The sequence below is a fragment of the Macaca nemestrina genome, chromosome 9 (assembly GCF_043159975.1).
Source record: "Macaca nemestrina isolate mMacNem1 chromosome 9, mMacNem.hap1, whole genome shotgun sequence".
NCBI lineage: Eukaryota > Metazoa > Chordata > Mammalia > Primates > Cercopithecidae > Macaca > Macaca nemestrina.
The window spans coordinates 87764812-87783087 of record NC_092133.1 but is presented as its reverse complement, the minus strand read 5'-3'; the positions used below and the strand labels follow the sequence as shown (position 1 = coordinate 87783087).

The following is an 18276-nucleotide window of genomic DNA, read 5'->3' as shown; positions in this document are numbered from 1 at the left end:
GAGAGCCGACCCGTGATCCCTGGCCTCCCCTAGACAGCCTCGGACGTCCAGGTGTGGTGACCCAGTCCAGCTTGCCTCCTGCGAGCAATGACCATCTCCCGGCCTGGGCGCGGTCTCGGCGCCCGCCTGCCCCCCGGCCAGAAGCCGCAGGTCCAGCCAGTGAGGACGCCGGCGCTGAGGGAGCCTCTGTGCTCCAGAATCCAAACTTTGTATCAGCGCTGGGGTGGCCTCCTCCAGGAAGCCCTCCTGATTCCCCCATGGGTCGCTCTTCCCCTACAGACTCTCGGAGCACCCCTGCTCTAAATACCGCGGCGTGGCACTGAGAACTTGCGGAGAGCAGAGGCTGCGGCTAGATTTCTAGGGGATCCCCGCAGCTCCACCCCAGCGCCTACAGGCGAAGCCAAGGCAGGCAGGCAGGACAAAGGGTGGAAGCAATGCAGGAGAGACCGAGTGAACGAATGGATGAGGGATGGCAGCCGAGGTTGCCGCAGTCCCCTGGCTGCAGATACAGACACCTTGCTGAGGAGGAGAGACCCAGGAGCGAGCCCCCCTGCCCAGTCCAAGGCGAGGTCCAGCGCAGTCGGCGCCGTGTGAAGGGTGGGAGGGAAGTACTGTGGGGGCCGGGGCGGAGGCGGCCGGGAGCCGGGGGCCAGGCCGGGGCGGGGCCGGGACCGGGGCCCCGACCAGTGGTGGGAGGAGGCTGCGGCGCCAGATTCGGACGCCTGGACAGCCGAGCCGCGGCTCCCCGCGCTCGCTGCGCCTGCGGCCCGTGCCATGCCCTCCTACACGGTCACCGTGGCCACTGGCAGCCAGTGGTTTGCCGGCACTGACGACTACATCTACCTCAGCCTCCTGGGCTCGGCGGGCTGCAGCGAGAAGCACCTGCTGGACAAGCCCTTCTACAACGACTTCGAGCGCGGCGCGGTGAGCGTGGGCGGGGCGCGGGCTGGGGGGCGTCCGGGACCCGGTTTGGAACGCAGAGGCCTGGGCGGGGGCGCTGAGGGCCCGTCGGGGCGGCCCGGACAGGGGTGGGGGTGTCTAGGACTCCGTCGGGGCGGGCAGAACAGCGGTGGGGCGCGCCCTGGGCTCCCAGCGGCCGGTAGGTACCCCGGTGGGGAAGCGTCCAGGACCCCTGACTGCGGCCGCGACCCGCGTGGGAAACGGGAGACTTCCCGCGTGCCGTCTGCAGGGCGCCGCACGTCTTCCCTGGGAGGAGAAGGCCCAAGGTTTCCTCTTCACTTCAAGATCTGGGTTCGGAGGCTCTGGAGCCGCCTTCACTGGTCCGCATTTCTTGTGCCACCGCTTCCTCAGGCTCCTTCCGCAGGTGGCACTGGGAGGGAGAGGCAGAGGGGTCATGCTCACAGAACTCTGAGGGCACCTCAGAGCAGCATGCTGTGAGCCGTGGGGGAGGGTGCAGGTCAGCGGGTCCAGAGGCCTGAGTTTCGTCCAGACATGACCATCAGCTCACTCTACCTTTAGTCTGGGCCTCAGTTTCCCCAGCTGTAAAGTGGAGGGTTGACTTCAGTCTGGTCCATGAGTCGTGGGTGAGCCCAGGCCCATCTGGTGGCTCAGACAGCACCTGGGCTGCTTACATTCTCAGGACAGGCCCCAGAGAAAATTAAAGGGAAGGAACAGAACCCAGGCGAGGAGAGGCCTTTCTTAAATGGAGGGGCTGCACTCCCTCCCAGCAGAATGTACACCAGGGAACACTTCCACGCTAGGTGTGAGGACTCGGGGGAGCCCTCAGCATTTGGAAGCTAGTTCCTAATGCTGATCTGGACCTGAATTCCAGCCCCACGACTCTTTTCCATGAGCATGGGCAGGTCGCAGTTCTCGCTGAGCCTTTAATGAAATGCCTACGCCTGTAATCCCAGCACTTTGGGAGGCCGAGGCGGGCGGATCACGAGCTCAGAAGATCGAGACCATCCTGGCTAACACGGTGAAACCCCGTCTTTACTAAAAATACAAAAAATTAGCCGGGCGTGGTGGTGCATGCCTGTAGTCCCAGCTACTTGGGAGGCTGAGGCAGGAGAATGGCGTGAACCCAGGAGGCGGAGCTTGCAGTGAGCCGAGATGGTGCCACGGCACTCCAGCCTAGGCGACAAAGTGAGACTCCGTCTCAAAAAAAAAAAAAAAAAAAAAAAAAACCAGAAATGCCTACTTCAGTACCTGGCAGAGGAAGCGCTCCATAAATGACTGGTAATAGTCCCAGACATACTGCATGTGCACAGGGAATATCAGTTCCCTTCCACCCCCACCCCAGCTCCTAACTGGACCAAAAAGATTTAGACTTTACCAAGCTGCCTTCTCACCATTTAGTTTACTATTTGATCAAACCGTATGAAATTGCTTATAATGGACAAATACAACTGGCAAGTTCATGTTTCAACTGATTATTCTTGGATAAAATTTGCCATCTTTTAGGTGTGCAGAGCCTGAAGTAAGTAAAAATGATTCTTTTTATGGATTCCAACCTCTCCATGGGTTCGATTCCTATCCAGGAGCCTCAGACCCTCGCTGTAGCACGACATGGTCCTCAGCCAAGGTCGTTAGCAACCTGGCTTGAGCTCCCTTCAAGAAGAGTTAGGCGTTGAGTACAAGACCAACCTTCAGTTGCTTAGTTGCCCCAGTCAGGGAACTGGCCCTGAGGACTGCTGTGCCTTGGAGTTAATGTGTCATCCATTTAGGGTGATGGCTCGCTCTGCCATTTCTGATGCACCTTCATTTACTTCCGTTATTTCATGGATTCCCCCACACCTAGGGGAGAAGGACAGGATACAGACTACTTCCCCTTTGTAAGTGCTTTCCCCTCCCCATTCTCCTCCACACATCATAAGGTTCTAGAAGCACAGGCCATCGGTGTGCTCACACTGCGTGGCACGGGCTTTTCCCCCTGGAGGGGACACCCTAACATGGCCATAGTGGGCTCTTCGGACGAAGAGTGAAGGCACTGTTTTGTCTACTATCTCCCTCTCTGGGTCTGTCTTCCCCACCCTGAGAAGTCATTCAAATGACATTATAATTAAACACCTCAGCCGGAATCCCAGGCGCAAATTTCAGGAGAGGTTTGCATGTCACATTTCCATTGGGTTGAGAGGGATCTAAATCGGGGGGGGGGGGGGGGGGGATGGGGGTGGGGGCTACCGCAGGGTGGGGAACCAGCTAAGGCTGAAAGTTTCCTTGAAAAATTCAGCTTTTGAGAAAGTTCCTGTTGATGCAAAGTTACTCCACACTTTCTCTTGCCCAGCCCAAAACTACTTCCTCATTCTCCCAGCTTGGTATCTGTAAAGACAATCATCCTTTTTGGGTAAAGGTAAAAGAAAAACCCTAGAGGAGGTACTTGCTGAGAAGACAAGGTTATCCCATTTTACAGGGAAAAGTGTTAAAATCTGTATTGTTAACAGTAGTAATGATAGCAATAACAATAAAGGTATTGCCACACAATTCAATCATTTCCAAGTTATTGGCAGGTCCACATCCCCCTCCTCTAGGGCATAGTTCAGTCGAATAATGAACAGGACTGATTTTTTCCTTGATAAAAGTGAGTCACAAGTCCCTTGTTATTCTCATCAGAGTTCTGCATAGTGGTTCAGTCAGGACTGGGAATCAAGCTCTTTGCAGGTGGGATTATCCTATAAACAGTTGTGTCTTCCTTGGCTCCCCACTGTCTGCTGGAGAAAGCCAGGATCCTACACAGAATGGCCTTATTTCCAGAGGCTAACCCAAGTCTAGGCAAATTTAACAAGTTGATTTGTTTCTTTAACTCTGTAAATTTAAAGTAATTCAGATCAGATACGATGACTGTAACAGATCTGAAGGTTTCTGAGAAATCTTAGTTGGCCCATTTCATTCCGTGCTAGTACTTTTAAGAAAGCTAAGGGTAATAGGGTGGTGTTTAATATATGATACTTGAATGTGTTCAACAAGTGTAGAAAAGTCTTATAACGATACATGCTTCTTAAATATAGTCAGTGAGTATTCTAACATTCATGAAAAATTAATTCTAGAATACCTCTTTCTTGTGAATGGAAATATATTAGTGGAGCATAAATATTTCTTTGTTATGACCCTCAATCCCTCTGTCATCTCCCAGTCTTCCCCTCTGAGCCATCTTTTCCCTACATTCTGCCCCCTCTTCTGCCTCCTCTTCCTTCCCCTGTTCCCAGTCCCCTCAATGCTCCCCATTTCTGCTCTCTGCCTTACAACTCTCCCTTCTCTTCTGCTCTGAATTTTTCTCTACACTGTCTTCCAGCCACCTCTTGGAGGCCCCTTCTCTGCTCCCTCAATCTCCGGCTCTCTGTCCCACATTTTCCCCTTCTCTGCCCCTTGGTCTCCCTATCCACTGTCCCCATCCCTCTCTCCATCCCTTGCTCTCCCCACCTCTTCCCCATAACCTCCTCCTCTCTCATCCCGAGTCTCTGTTTTATCTGACCCCCAGTCTTCCTCTCTGTTCTACAGCCTCCTCCTTCCACAAGCCCCTCATTGGTCCCCCTCCAATATGGGTAGCCTGGAGCTGGGGCACACATCCTTGCTTCTGCAGAGAGATCCATTTCCCTGTCCCAGCAACAGCAGAAATCTGATGAAAGGCAGATGAAAACTTTCCTAAAATGCTGATAGAAAGCTCACATGAAAACTGACCAACTCACACTTTGCTGAAATATTCAAAAGCTTTAAAACTACATATCCAATAAAAAGTTAAAAGCAATAAGCAAAATCAGCAAAGTGGCCCCTTGTGAAAGGAGGCCGGTGAGTTGCAGGTGTTCCCTTGTCTCTCTCCAGCATCTGCACCACCACGCCACCCACTTCTGTCCCCAGAAACTGTGCCCAGCCTTCCTCCTCCCACGTGTGAATTCCCCTGGGGACCCTGCCCTCCCAGTTCTCCACATCTGAAATGTCCTACCCATGCCCGTCCTCCTGCTAACCTCCCCTCTGAAATCTGATCAGCCCCCAAAAGCTGCCTCAAATACCCTCTCTTATGAAGCTTTTACACTGTCCTTCCACGCCACTCCGCATTGCCCCTTTATACTCCATCCAGTGTACGAACCAGGGCTCAAAGCTAGGCCTTCTAGCTTCTGGTTCAGGGCTTTTCTCAAGATGTGGCCTTGGGGAACTGTGGGAGGAACCTGGGCTTGGCCATCACACAGGTGTAGGTTCTGATCTTGAGGCCACCATTGGTCTCTGAGCCTCAGTTTCTATCTATAAAGCAGGACAGTCATCTGCTCGGCCATTCCCAGGTCCAGTGCTTCCTGAGGGCCTGTTGTGGGGTGTCCACTGCTGATAGTGCCCATCATAATTCAATGTGTCACCTGAGAATTTAATGTGTCACATCTAATAGACAAATACAGCATCAGCCCAGTGTACTTGGCCCACAGAGGAGGGAGGAAGATGGGCACTGTAGTTCCACACACCTTCCAAAGACCTTACTTGGCAGTTTGACACATGTGACCCTGGTATTTTCCTGGAGGGAGGCCTTTCTCTATCTGTCATTCTTCCAGTAGTACCCCCTGGGATGTTGGAACCACAGCCACCAAGCTTTGTATTTTACTTCCTGAGTTGGGTCGAGGCTGGAGCCCTCCGCCCCTTGTTCACCTCTTATCACATTCAGGCCTGAAGCCAGCACCAGGAAAGTGGCTGGGCTGGCCATAGACTGCAAGACTGCAGGCCTGGCCCCCTCCTGATGTGGAAGGCTCCGTCAGATGGCAGATGGAGTCCTCGTAAATCTGCCTAGTGATTTTACTCCAAGTGAAACTCGGGGCTCTCCACCAGGTGCCTGCAGGTGTGGATAGAGCAGGGGGCCAGGAGTGTCCCAGTCCCCTGTGACTGCACCACAGATGTGCTGGAGGGTCACCCCACTGTCCGCTTCTTCAGAGAAGCTGCTCAGTCTCTTCGTGTGGGTCATCACCCCCAGGCAGACAACAGGCTCTCCCTGTGGGACCTGTGCAGTCCTGGAATGCCTCCTCGGCCCATCTCCCTCTCCTCTTAGTCCAAGGTACTGGGCGCCTCCCTCCTATGAGAGTGTCCCCTTCAGCTTCTCCTGCCCCTCCTCCAGCTTTCCTGGCATCTATCCCCCAGGGACACCTTCCTCCCTCTCCAACCCCTCAGAGCCACAGGAAAGCCACTTCCCCTGCAGCAGCCACACTCTGGCCCAGGCCCAGGCCTCTGGTGGCCGCCCCTCAGTCCTCACTGCACATGAACTTGCTCTGCCTGCCCCACCAGCACTCAGAATGCCTCCCACTCTCCCTCTGTCCTCACAGCCCTGTCTCCACCCTTTCAGGAGTTCCTTCTAGGCTTTGAGCAAAGGGGTTTGAGGTCACAGGTTCAGTTTCCTCCTCCCATGTGTGCTCTGGTTACTTGGATTGGCACATGTAGTCACGAAGGGGCTGCAACGCAGGGGCCCGTGCTAGCTCACAGGCAGTGCAGGGCCTGGTGTCCTGCAACCTCCTGGATTCGGGAAGGGGCATCGGTGGTTCTGACACACACAACCAGTGGCCTGTGCCTCTGGAGAAAGGAGGCCACCCAGGACGGTGTCACTTCGTTTTCTCAATGGTCCTGTAAGTGAGGGGTTGTCATCCTTGGGTAGATGAAGAAACAGCTTCAGAGAATGAAGCAATGTGCCATCCAGCTAGTTGCCTGAAGCTGGGATGTGAATTCAGAGCTCCAGACCCCACGGCCCACCCAGCCTTCTGCCCCTCACTGCCCTCTTCCCATCATTAGTGGGATCAGGAATCTCTGTCTTGGCTCACAACCTGCAGCTGAGGTCTCTGTAAATCCCTGTGGCGTGCAGGGCCTGGCGTGGGGCAGGCCCAATGCGTATCCAGTCCTGGGCCACTCAGCCCCCACTCTACTCCTCCAGATGAGCCTGAGCCCCTGAGATGCTGAGACTCCTGTCCCATCAGAATCTGCCCGCCCTGCCCATGATGGGCGAGGCCTTGTCTGTGGCCCTGCTCTCCTGAGGATGAGCTGTGGCAGGAAGGCTCTTTCTCAGAGGTGAAAGGTGAGGCTGGTACTCTGCCCGCAGGAGGGGGATTCTCGTGGGGCCGAGGCTGGTCCACATGTGGCTGGATCCAAGACATGTCATCCCAGCACATGGGCCTGGTTCCTCTGCCATCAGAAACTGTGCCTAGGACCTCTGGCCTAAACCACAGAGCACAGGGAGGAAGCTTCCGCTTTCTGACCACAAGCGTCTGGCCTCAGTGTCAGCCACCCCAAACTGCTCACAGCGTTCAGAGCCAAGAGGTTTGCGGAAAACACTTGACTTCCCATTCCTCTTAGGAAGCCCTCCAGGGGTCCTCCTGGCAGCTTGGAGGCAGGGCATGGAATGGGGATGCCTGGGCTCAAAGGATGATACCCCTTGCCCCTTCCACTTTGCCATCGTGCTGAGAAGTCTAGGTTCTGCTGCCTTGGATAAAGCTCAAGGGTTGATTAATCTGACTTAGAAAGTGCCTTGGAGGGGCCAGGCACAGTGGCTCATGACTGTAATCACAGCACTTTGGGAGGCTGAGGCAGGTGGAACTTGAGGTCAGGAGTTCAAGACCAGCCTGGCCAACATGGTGAAACCCTGTCTCTACTAAAAATGCAAAACTTAGCCAGATGTGGTAGCAGGTGCCTGTAGTCCCAGCTACTTGGGAGTCTGAGGCAGAAGAATCACTTGAACCTTGGAAGTGGAGGTTGCAATGAGCCGCGATCGAGACGCTGTACTCCAGCCTGAGCAACACAGTGAGACTCCACCTCAAAATAAAGAAGAAAATGCCTTGGAGGGCATCAAGTCCAGGGCTTTCCAAACCTGCTGGTCATCAGAACATGTAATGCAATGCCTGAGCCTCTCATCCCACCTTCCTGTTTGCCATCCATTGCTGCAGAGACACAAGCCCTCTAGAAGCTATGGCTGCTGCCTCAGAGCCACCTGTGTCCTGGAAGCAGGAGCCTGGCAGGGAGGAAGCCAAGCAGCCTTGTCCCGGAGGCCTGGGCAGCAGCGCTGTACACAGCCTGGGGTGGTGCCTTCTAGTTGCAAGGCCAGTCTCACCCTGCCACCAGTAATACCACAGGTGCAGCTGGAGCCGCTTGATCTCACTGTTCTCTAGGCATCACCATGCGGCTGTGAACTGCAGATGTCCCAGGAGGACTCAAATCCATGCAAGTTCCCTGTATCTAAGCCTCACCATTTTCACTCACTTATTAGCTACACTGATAACTGGAAAGAGAGGAAGTGGCTGTGATGGAAAGGCCTGGGGCGGGGCTCCCGCTCTGCTCTAAGTGGCAGAGGTGGGAGTCACTGAGCCTCGATGTCTTCATCTGTGGAAGGGGTCATAACTCCCCTGCACTCCCAGCGTCGTTGTGGAGATCCACTTTCAGCAAGCCCATCACCAGTTGTAAAGGCCTCCCACAAGGCCGTCCCATGTGGGGGCAACTGCGGACCCTCACTGGGCACAGCCTCACAGGTGCAGGCATGAGCCTGGGCGTCTCCCTATCCTCCAGCCTGAGCTAAGTGCAGACAGCAGACATTGCCCTCTGAGCAGCACGGCACTGTCCTGGCTCACTGGATTCTCTCTCCTCAAGAGTAGGGCCCAGGACTTGTCCATTTCTGCCACCTGCCTGGGTCTTAGCACTGAGCCTTGTCAGGGGCAGGCCTTCAGTGAATGTCTTGACTAAATGAATTCAGGAGTTCATTTAAGGTGTTCATGAAGCATCTTGGCTCCATGAACTTTAGTGGAGGCAGAACTCTACCTCTTCGCATTTTGGCTAGGCCTGAGAATCGGCATAAGACAGATTCATGGGCAAAAGCATACAGATTTCTTTAATACAAGTTGTACGTGGCATGGGAGCCCTCTTAAAAAGATGAAGACCCCAAGAAGCAGTTAGAGTCAATCCCCCTTAGATACTGCATTGGATGATTAGTTGTGTAAGGTGATAAGGCCAAGGGGCTTGGGCTAGGGCAGGTAATTGGGCAGAGAAGTGACTCGGGAGGTCAGGGCGCGTTGTACAAGATCTGTTTGGATTTATTTTGGCTTCAGCTTCCCAAACTTGATGAAAAGAGTGTTACTTTCCTTTTGGTGTAGGGAGGACATCTTTCACAGGGGACTTTCATCTCCTGCTTCTAAGAAACAGCACGAATGTCAGAGTGATCTTGCACCTGCTGTTTTTTTAAGTGCTTTTCATTCAACATAGTCCCTATGCCAGAGCAGCATAGTTTGGGGTGACAAATTCTTAATACCTTCAGAACAAAGGCTCAGGAGACCACACATGGCCTGATTGCCTGTCCTCCTTCCCAGGTGGATTCGTACGACGTGACTGTGGATGAGGAACTGGGCGAGATCCAGCTGGTCAAAATCGAGAAGCGCAAGTACTGGCTGCATGACGACTGGTACCTGAAGTACATCACGCTGAAGACGCCCCAAGGGGACTACATCGAGTACCCCTGCTACCGCTGGATCACCGGTGATGGCGAGGTAGTCCTGAGGGATGGACGCGGTGAGCAGCTCAGGCCCCTTCTGCCCCAGGCTTCCCGAGAACCGAAAGTTCTTCCTGTCCTCAAAGCACTGTAGTCATAGGAGGAATGACACTGCTGTGCAGGGGCGAGAAGTGGGAGGGCTCTGCCCTGTGTCTCGACGCACCTGCAGGAGGCGTGACTTTCTTTGGGATTCATCCAAGCCCCTGAGGGTGGAGCAGGTGGCCCTAGGCTTCACTGCCATCATGTCCTCACTCTGTGCTACAGTTCTACAGGGGAGGGTTGTGCCTCCCTTTTTGTCAGTGGGTAACTAAGGTCCACTGAGGCAGATAGCTATGGGACATGCCCCTGGAGGGGCACTTCTCCAGTTGCCAGGGTGTGACATCACTTTCTAGGTTCATAGCCTGCCCTCTCTGAGATCACAGTAGGGCTCAGGCAAGCTCGGGGTGCCCTTGTGGGCCTGGGGAGTGAAGGGGTGGACAAGGAGCACCCCAAGTGCCAGCTCCGAGGGGCGATGGACAGGCCTGTTAGTCACAGTTACCAGTTCTTCAACCCCAAGTCTCACTTTTTGCTGAAAGAGAGAAGAACCTCAAATCTGCTCCCCTTAGTCAGATCCCAGTCAGGAGGCCATTCTTTGTAAGGAACACACAGCTGACCTGGTACAGAGCATCAGAGAGAGAAGCAGGCATCAAGGTCAGCCAAGGCCACTCTCCCTGAATGAACCGCCTTGCACACCCAGCCTCCTAGTGTACCCGGCAAAATCCTACCTCACTTCAAGTCATAACCCTTCTGCTTGCTCTCAGTTTAAACCTGGAAAGATAAGTCTTCAAAGGCCAGGCAGCCACTGTAATAATAAGAGGAAGCCACTGCTTCTGCCATGACAGCTTCAAACTCTTCCTCTTTGACAAGTTTCCTGTAGCTAGTGTGTTTTTCACAGAAGTCTGGTGGGGTAGGTAGGAAGAAATGACTATTATCCCCATTATATAGCTAAGAAAACTGAGACAAAGGATAAAAATGTTATTATGTACCTGCTGTTCTTAAGCTACCAGGCCACATCCCATCGTTTCTGATGTGGAGTTTGACTTAAGAAACCAAATTTCCAGAATATTTCTGAACACGGAGATAAGAGGATTTTTGTCCCCCTACCTAATGACAGGAAAAAAATCACAAAGTTCATTTATTCTTGTGGTCGTCAGAATGTGGAAAGTTGTGGAGAGGGCACTTCTCCTTTTCTGGTAGTTAGAAAATGCTGGCTCTGAAACTCCCTCCTGCCCATCTACCCAAGGTCTCAGTTATGAAGCCCTTCTTCCTGCAGACCCTTCAGCTCATCTCGGCAAAAAACAGATGGTACACTAGGATGAGGGTTTAAGAAAGGGGCATCACAAAGCTGTGGGCCCATGCGCAGAGGGACCATGCAGAGTGCGGGGCCATCAGCACCACTAGTCCTGATGCAGGTGGAGGGAGAAGGTTGTGGGAGTAATCCAGAAGTATCCTGGAGAGAGTACCCTTGGAGGAGCTGCGGCCCTCAGTAGAAAGATGCTGGGGAGTAATTGGCCTCTCCTTGCTCTATATATTCCCTCCTTTCTGGTCAGAGTTCCCAGTGGGAAGCCCATTGAGGCATCTCATTCCAATCACTTTCAGGGATAGCACTGGTTGGAGGGTGAGCATAGAGAAGCTGTCCAGCAATTTTCACTCTCTCTACTGCTGTAAAACCAACCTCCTTGGTAGTTTTAAATAGCCATTTAATTTTGTTCATGCTCTTGCAGGTCAGGAATTTGGGAAAGGCTTCACTGGGCGGTTCATCTGTGGCCATGTAGCATCAGCTTAGGGAACTGGGGCTTCTTCTCTCTAGGCTCCTTGGCCTCTCTGTCCATATGGAGTCTCATTCTTTAAGGCTTCTCACAGAATAGTGTCCTCTGGGTGCTTGCGTTTCTTACATGATGGCTGGCTTCCAAGAGCAAGTTTTCTAAGAGACAGAAAGTTGAAGCTGCCAGTCTCTTCAGGCTTGGGCCTAGAAACTGGCACACTGTAACTTCCACCATATTCTACTGGTCCAAGCAGTCACAAAGCCCACCCAGACTCCAGAGGAGGGGATGCAGACCCCCCATCTCTCAATGGAAGGAATGTCAAAGAATTTGTGGCCTATTATTATTGTTGTTATTATTATTATTATTATTTTGAGACAAAGTCTCACTCTGTTGCCCAAGCTGGAAGGCAGTGGCACGATCTCAGCTCACTGCAACCTCTGCCTCCCAGGTTCAAGCGATTCTCCTGCCTCAGCCTCCCAGGTAGCTGGGATTACAGGCTCCAGCCACCATGCCTGGCTAATTTTTGTATTTTTACTAGAGATAGGGTTTTGCCATGTTGGCCAGGGTGGTCTGGAACTCCTGACCTCAGGTGATCCATTTGCCTTGGCCTCCCAAATTGCTAGGATTACAGTCGTGAGCCACCACGCCCAGCTGTGGCCGATTATTAATCCACCACATGGCACAACAACCAATCCCTTGAACAACCTGGAAATGAGGGGGGGCCAACCTACAAGTGATTCAATTACTCACCATATGATCACCCCTTAAATCTAATATTTCACCACTATACCTTGGGTGAACATGAATGTCAGAGGGCCATTACTGTGGCCCCATGGATCCAGAGCATCTGTGTGAAGGGACAGTTTCATTAAGGCACTGTGTCAGTCCTTGGAACCTGCCCTGCTGAGCTCTTCTGCCATCAGTCCAGGCTTTCTCATCCTGTCATACTCCCAGAACTTCATCAGCCATTGGGTAGATTCTTCAAACACCTTTGGGGCCAGAGGAGAAGGACCATTCTCTTTTTTAAACTTGGCATGTTGCAATTGTGCATGTACTGACTTATTCATACCAGTGAAACTGAAGAGATCCAGCACCTCAGAGTCGAGGTGCCCAAGAGATTAGCTGGTTCCTTAAGGTATATAAGAGATGATGAATGTTGAGTGCCTCCAGAATTACCCCCATAGCCAATGATAACAGTTATTGTCACTATTAATACTCACCTTGCCTTCCGTGGCCTCAAGCCTCCCCTCTTGGCTGGCCTTACATCCCCAGGGGAGAATGCAGAGGTATCCCGCTAATATTCCTTTTTGGGCCCCAGTTCCAAGCTCAAGGATGAAGTTGCCTCAGCCTGGAAGTGCTATGGGGTGGACAGCTCAGAGTGTGGCCTGGGTGTCATCTGAGAACTGGGTCCAGGTCTGCAGTTAGATCAGTACAGAGGTTGAAGCCTATAGTTCCAGCACTTTGGGTGGCCAAGGCGAGAGGATTGTTTGAGTCTAGGATTTTGACACAAGCCTGGGCAACGTAGAGAGACCCCATCTCTACAAAAAAAAAAAATTGAAAATTAGCCAGGGGCCAAGGTGGGCGGATCATGAGGTCAGGAGATTTAGACCATCCTGGCTAACACAGTGAAACCCTGTCTCTACTAAAAATACAAAAAATTAGCCGGGCGTGGTGGGGCACCTGCAGTTCCAGCTACTCGGGAGGCTGAGGAAGGAGAATGGCGTGAACTCGGGAGGCAGAGCTTGCAGTGAACTGAGATCAGGCCACTGCACTCCAGCCTGGGTGATAGAGCAAGATCCCATCTCAAAAAAAAAAAAAATTAACCAGGTGTGGTGGTGTGTGCCTGTAGTCCCAACTACTTAGAAGGCTGAGGTTGGGGAACCACTTGAGTCCTGAAGTTCAAGGCTCCAGGGAGCTATGATCATGCCACTGCACTCTAGCCTGGGAGACGGAGGGAGACCCTGTCTCTAAAAAAAAAATAAAATAAATACAAAATAAAATACAAAGACTCAGAGTAGGGGTTTTGGAAACTTTTAAAGCAAGTTAACAGAACAATTTTATGACTTTTGTACTTAATAAGAAAAAAAATGACTTGCATTTTGAATATCTTTGGGTTTTGTAAATTTCATTTTCATTTTTTCTAGTAATTAATTGTTATTATATTTTACAAAAATATCAATCTGTGTTGAAAAGAAAGTTTTAAAACGTAATGCTTCACCATGAGAGCTACAGAAACTATTCCAGGATCTGTTTTCAGGAGATCTGGGTTCCCCCTACTCACAGCTCTATGGGCTGCATTCACAGGCTTGGCCTTAAGCAATAGTTTAAAGAGTGGTCATGATATGACCTGGTCTGCTGTAAAGGCTCTGAGAAGCAGCCCTGCCCTTAGCTACCTGCTCCAACTCCTGCAGTGAGAGACACGCTGAGAGATAAGATGCTTTCAGAGCCAGGCTTAGAGGGAGGAGCAGAACCCTCAGGCCAATGATGACTATAGGCATGATAATGGTCATTGTTTCCATCCATTGGCATTTGCTGCATGCCAGGTGCTGTGTGGAGGGCTTTCCTGCATTCTCTCCCCAAATGCACACCATGACCCGGAGAAGTAGGCATTATCATCTCCATTTTACATGTGAAGGGGTCAGGGCAACTCTTGGTCACACAGCTTCAGTGATGGAACCCAAGTCCAAGCACATGTGCATTGGGCATTGTTATTGTTCTTCCTAAGGCTCCTCTCATGTTGTTCTTTCTTTACAGCAAAGTTGGCCCGAGATGACCAAATACACATTCTCAAGCAACACCGACGTAAAGAACTGGAAACACGGCAAAAACAGTATCGGTGAGTTATGACATCAGATCAGGTGGTCACGGGGGCCTTGATTTCTTCTAGCTCAAGTGCATGGTATGAAATAAACCCTTTTCACGGCGTATGGCCCGTCACTGCTGGAAAGTCACCAAGGCACCAACTCCCAGTGTGGCTGCACAATCCCCAAACTTCACCTTACCTACAACTCCAGACGAGAGATGGAGAGGAGAGTAATGAAACTTTGAATCAATCATATTGGCATGTAGGAAGAGTGGGCAGAAAAGCTTGAGTGTATCTTAATGTTCTCCATTGTGGGAATTGCCTCTTACTTCTTATGTCTTCTTATAACAATTCAATTATAAAAGTGATATGTGATCAGCAACAAAATTGACAACTCTTCGGCCAACTGACCAGAAGATTCAAACTATTAAAAGCCCAGACCCAGATAACTTCACTGGCTAATTCCATCAAACATTTAAATAATTAATACCAATCTTGCATAAACTCTTTTACGAAATAGCAGGAACACTTCCCAACTCATTGTCTCATACCAGTATTATACCAAAACTAAAGGCATCACAAGAAAACTATAAACCAATATCCCTTAGCAATATAGATATAAACATTTTCAACGAAATACTAGCAAACCTAACTCAGCAATATATAAAAGGCATTAAACAATATGAAAATGTGGGATTTAGCCCAGGAATGCAAAGTTGGTTTAACATCCAAAAATCTATTAATCTATTAATTGAATACACCATATCAATAGAGTAAAGAACAAAACAAAGTACATAATCATTTCAATAGACATACAAAAAAAGGCATTTGACAAAATCAACACCCATTCATGATAAAACACTCAAAAAATAGGAATTGAAGAGAGTGTCCTCAACCTGATAAAGGTTTGAAAATTCACAATTAGGCTGGGTGCGGTGACTCATGCCTGTAATCCCAGCACTTTGGGAGGCCGAGGTGGGCAGATCATGAGGTCAAGAGATTGAGACCATCCTGGCCAACATGGTGAAACCCCATCTATACTAAAAATACAAAAAGTGGCTGGGTGTGGTGGCATACACTTGTAGTCCCAGCTACTCAGGAGGCTGAGGCAGGAGAATCACTTGAATGCAGGAGGCAGAGGTTGCAGTGAGCTGAGATCATGCTACTGCACTCCGGCATGGTGACAGAGCAAAGAAAAAAAAGAAAATTCATGGTTAACATTATACTTCATGATGAAAGATTGAATCCAGAAACAGGATAAGGATGTTCACTTTTGCTACTTCTATTCGACATTGTACTGGAGGGTCTAGCCAGGTCAGTTAGGGAAGTAAAAGATAAGTAAAGGCACCCACACTGGAGTACAGTAAGTAAAACTATCACAATTTACAAATGACATGATCTTATATATAGAAAATCTGAAGGCATTCACCAAAAGAAACTATTAGAACTAATAAACAAGCAAGGTTGCAAGATACAAGATGATCAATTGTTTTTCTGTATATTAACAACCAACGATGTGAAAATAAAAGTAAAAAAAAGTTCAATTTACAATAGCATCAAAACAATAAACATTTATGAATAAATTTAACAAAGTAGTCTGAGACTTGTACAATGAAACTACAAAACATTGTTTAACATAATTAAAAATGATCTAAATAGATTGAAAGACATTTCATGTTCATGAATCAGAGGACTTAATTTTGTTAAAATAGCAATTTTAAAAAAGTAATAACCTGTACGTACATAACAAAGTAATGTGCAAGTTCAACACAACCCTTATCAAAATTCTAGCTGATTTCTTGGCAGAAATTGACAAAGTGTTCCTAAAATTCATATGGAAATGGAAGAGATCCAGAATAGCCAAAACAATCTTGATAAAAAGAAAACAAAAATGGAGGACTTGCACTTCTCAATATCAAAATTACTACACAGCTATGGTATTCAAGACAATGTGATATTGGCATAAGGATAGATACATGGATCAATGAAATAGACTTGAGAGTCCAGAAACAAGCCCTTACACTTATGGCCAATTAATTTTTGACAAAAATAGCAAGACAATTTAACAGAGAAACAATAGTCTTTTCAAAAAATGTCCTTAGCAAAACTGTATAGCCACATACAAAAGAATGAAGTTGGATCCTTAGCTCACACCATATACATAAATTAACACAAAATCAATCAAATACCTACCTAAATGTAACAGCTAAAACTATAAAACTCTTTTAAGAAAACACAGGAGTAAACCTTCATAATTTTGGATTTGACAAAGGACTCTTTATATGACACCAAAAGCATCAGCAACAAAAGAAAAATAGATAAAATGATGTCATCAAATTTGCAAACCTTTATGTTTCAAAGGACACCATCAAGAAAGTGAAAAGACGAACCACAGAATGGAAGAAATATTTACAAATTGTATATCTGATAAGGGCCTTCCATCCAGAATTTATAAAGAACTCTTAAACTCAATAAAGACAAAGAGCCCAATTAAAAAATGAAAAAAATGAGTGAGGATCTGAATAGATATTTCTCCAAGGACCCATTAGTCATCTAGGAAATGCAAATCAACACCACAATGAGATACCACTTGATACTCACTAGGATGGCTAGAATCAAAAAGTCAGACAAGAACAAGTGTTGAAAAGGATGTGGAAAAATCAGAACCCTCATACACTGCTGGTAGGAATGTAAAATGGCACAGCTGCGTGGAAAAGAGTCTGCTAGCTCCTAACTGTTCAACAGAGAGTCACAATATGACAGCATTTCCACTCTTAAGCATATTCCCAACAGAAATGGAAACATATGCTCACACAAAAACTTGTACATTGATGATTATAGCAGCATTGCTTGTAACTATCAAAAGGTGTACACAACCCAAATGTCTGTTAATGAATGAGTGGATAAAATATAATATATCTATATAATTTGACCATGAAAAAAGAATGAAATACTGACACTTGCTACAACATGGATGAATCTCGAAAACATTATGCTAAGTGAAAGAAACCAGTCACAAAAGATCATATATTGTATGATTCCTTTTATATGAAATTTCTGGAAGAGAAAAATCTGTACAGACAGAAAGTAGATTACTGGTTGTCTAGGGGCAGGGAGTGAGGAAGTGGTCATGGGAGTGACAGCTAATGGATACAGTGTTCCTTTTGTGGGGGATGAAAATGTTCTACAACTGATGGTTGTCCGTTGTGTAAAAATTAATACTAAACATCCTTGAATTGAACACTTTAAATGGATAAATTTTATAGTATGTGACATATTTCAACAACGCTGCTAGAGAAATTTAAAAATTCAAAATGGATTATAGATCTAAAAGTAAGGGCTAGCAACATAACACTCTTGGAAGAAAACATACGAGTAAGTCTTCATAATCTTGGGTTCAGCAAAGCCTCTTAGATATGGCACCAAGAACGCAGGCAGCAAAAGAAAGTAGCCAAGTTAGAACGTCATTAAAATGTAAAAGATCTATACTTCAAAAGACATCATCAATAAAGTGAAAAGGCAACCCACAGAATGGAGAAAATATGTAAATCATATGTCTGATAAGGGACTTGTATCCAGAATATATAAAGAATTCTGACAACTCAATTTAAAAATATTCTGTATGAATAACCCAGTTTAAAAATTAGCAAAGCATTTAATTAAATAGTTCTCCAGAGAAAATTTGTGAATCTCCAATAAGCATGTGAAAATATGCTCAACATTACTAATCATCAGGAAATTTCAAATCAAAACCACAAGATACAATTTCACACCCACTAAAATGGTTAGAATAAAAAAGACAGATAGTAACAAGTGCTGCCAAGGATGTGGAGAAACTGGAACCCTGATGCTGCTACTGGAATGTAAGATGATGCAGCCACTTCAGATAACAGTTTAGTGGTTCCTCAAAATCTTAAACCCAGCTACAATATGACCCAGCAATTCTACTCCTAGTCCTCTACCCAAGAATAATGAAACCATACATCTATACAAAAACTTGTACACACGTATTTATAGCACCATTGTTCACAATAGCCAAAAAGTAGAAACAAGCTAAATTCCGTTAACTGAGGAATGAATAAACAAAATATAGTTTATCCATACAATGGGATATTTTTTGGCATTAAAAAGGAATGAATGCTGGGCACGGAGGCTCACACCTGTAATCCTAGCACTTTGGGAGGCTGAGATGGGCAGATCTCTTGAGGTCAGGAGTTTGA

At 48.3% G+C, this 18276-nt stretch overlaps 1 protein-coding gene across 1 annotated transcript in view; it reads left to right on the top strand.

Moving 5' to 3' along the window:
* Window positions 1-704: 704 nt before the first annotated feature.
* The window catches only part of LOC105486634 (arachidonate 5-lipoxygenase), a 60622-nt gene continuing 43050 nt past the window's right edge, over window positions 705-18276 (top strand). The window contains exons 1-3 of the mRNA XM_011749573.3: window positions 705-924; window positions 9270-9468; window positions 14008-14089. Coding sequence (XP_011747875.2) covers window positions 775-924; window positions 9270-9468; window positions 14008-14089 — 431 coding nt within the window. The 5' untranslated portion in view covers window positions 705-774. The remainder of the gene's footprint in view (window positions 925-9269; window positions 9469-14007; window positions 14090-18276) is intronic.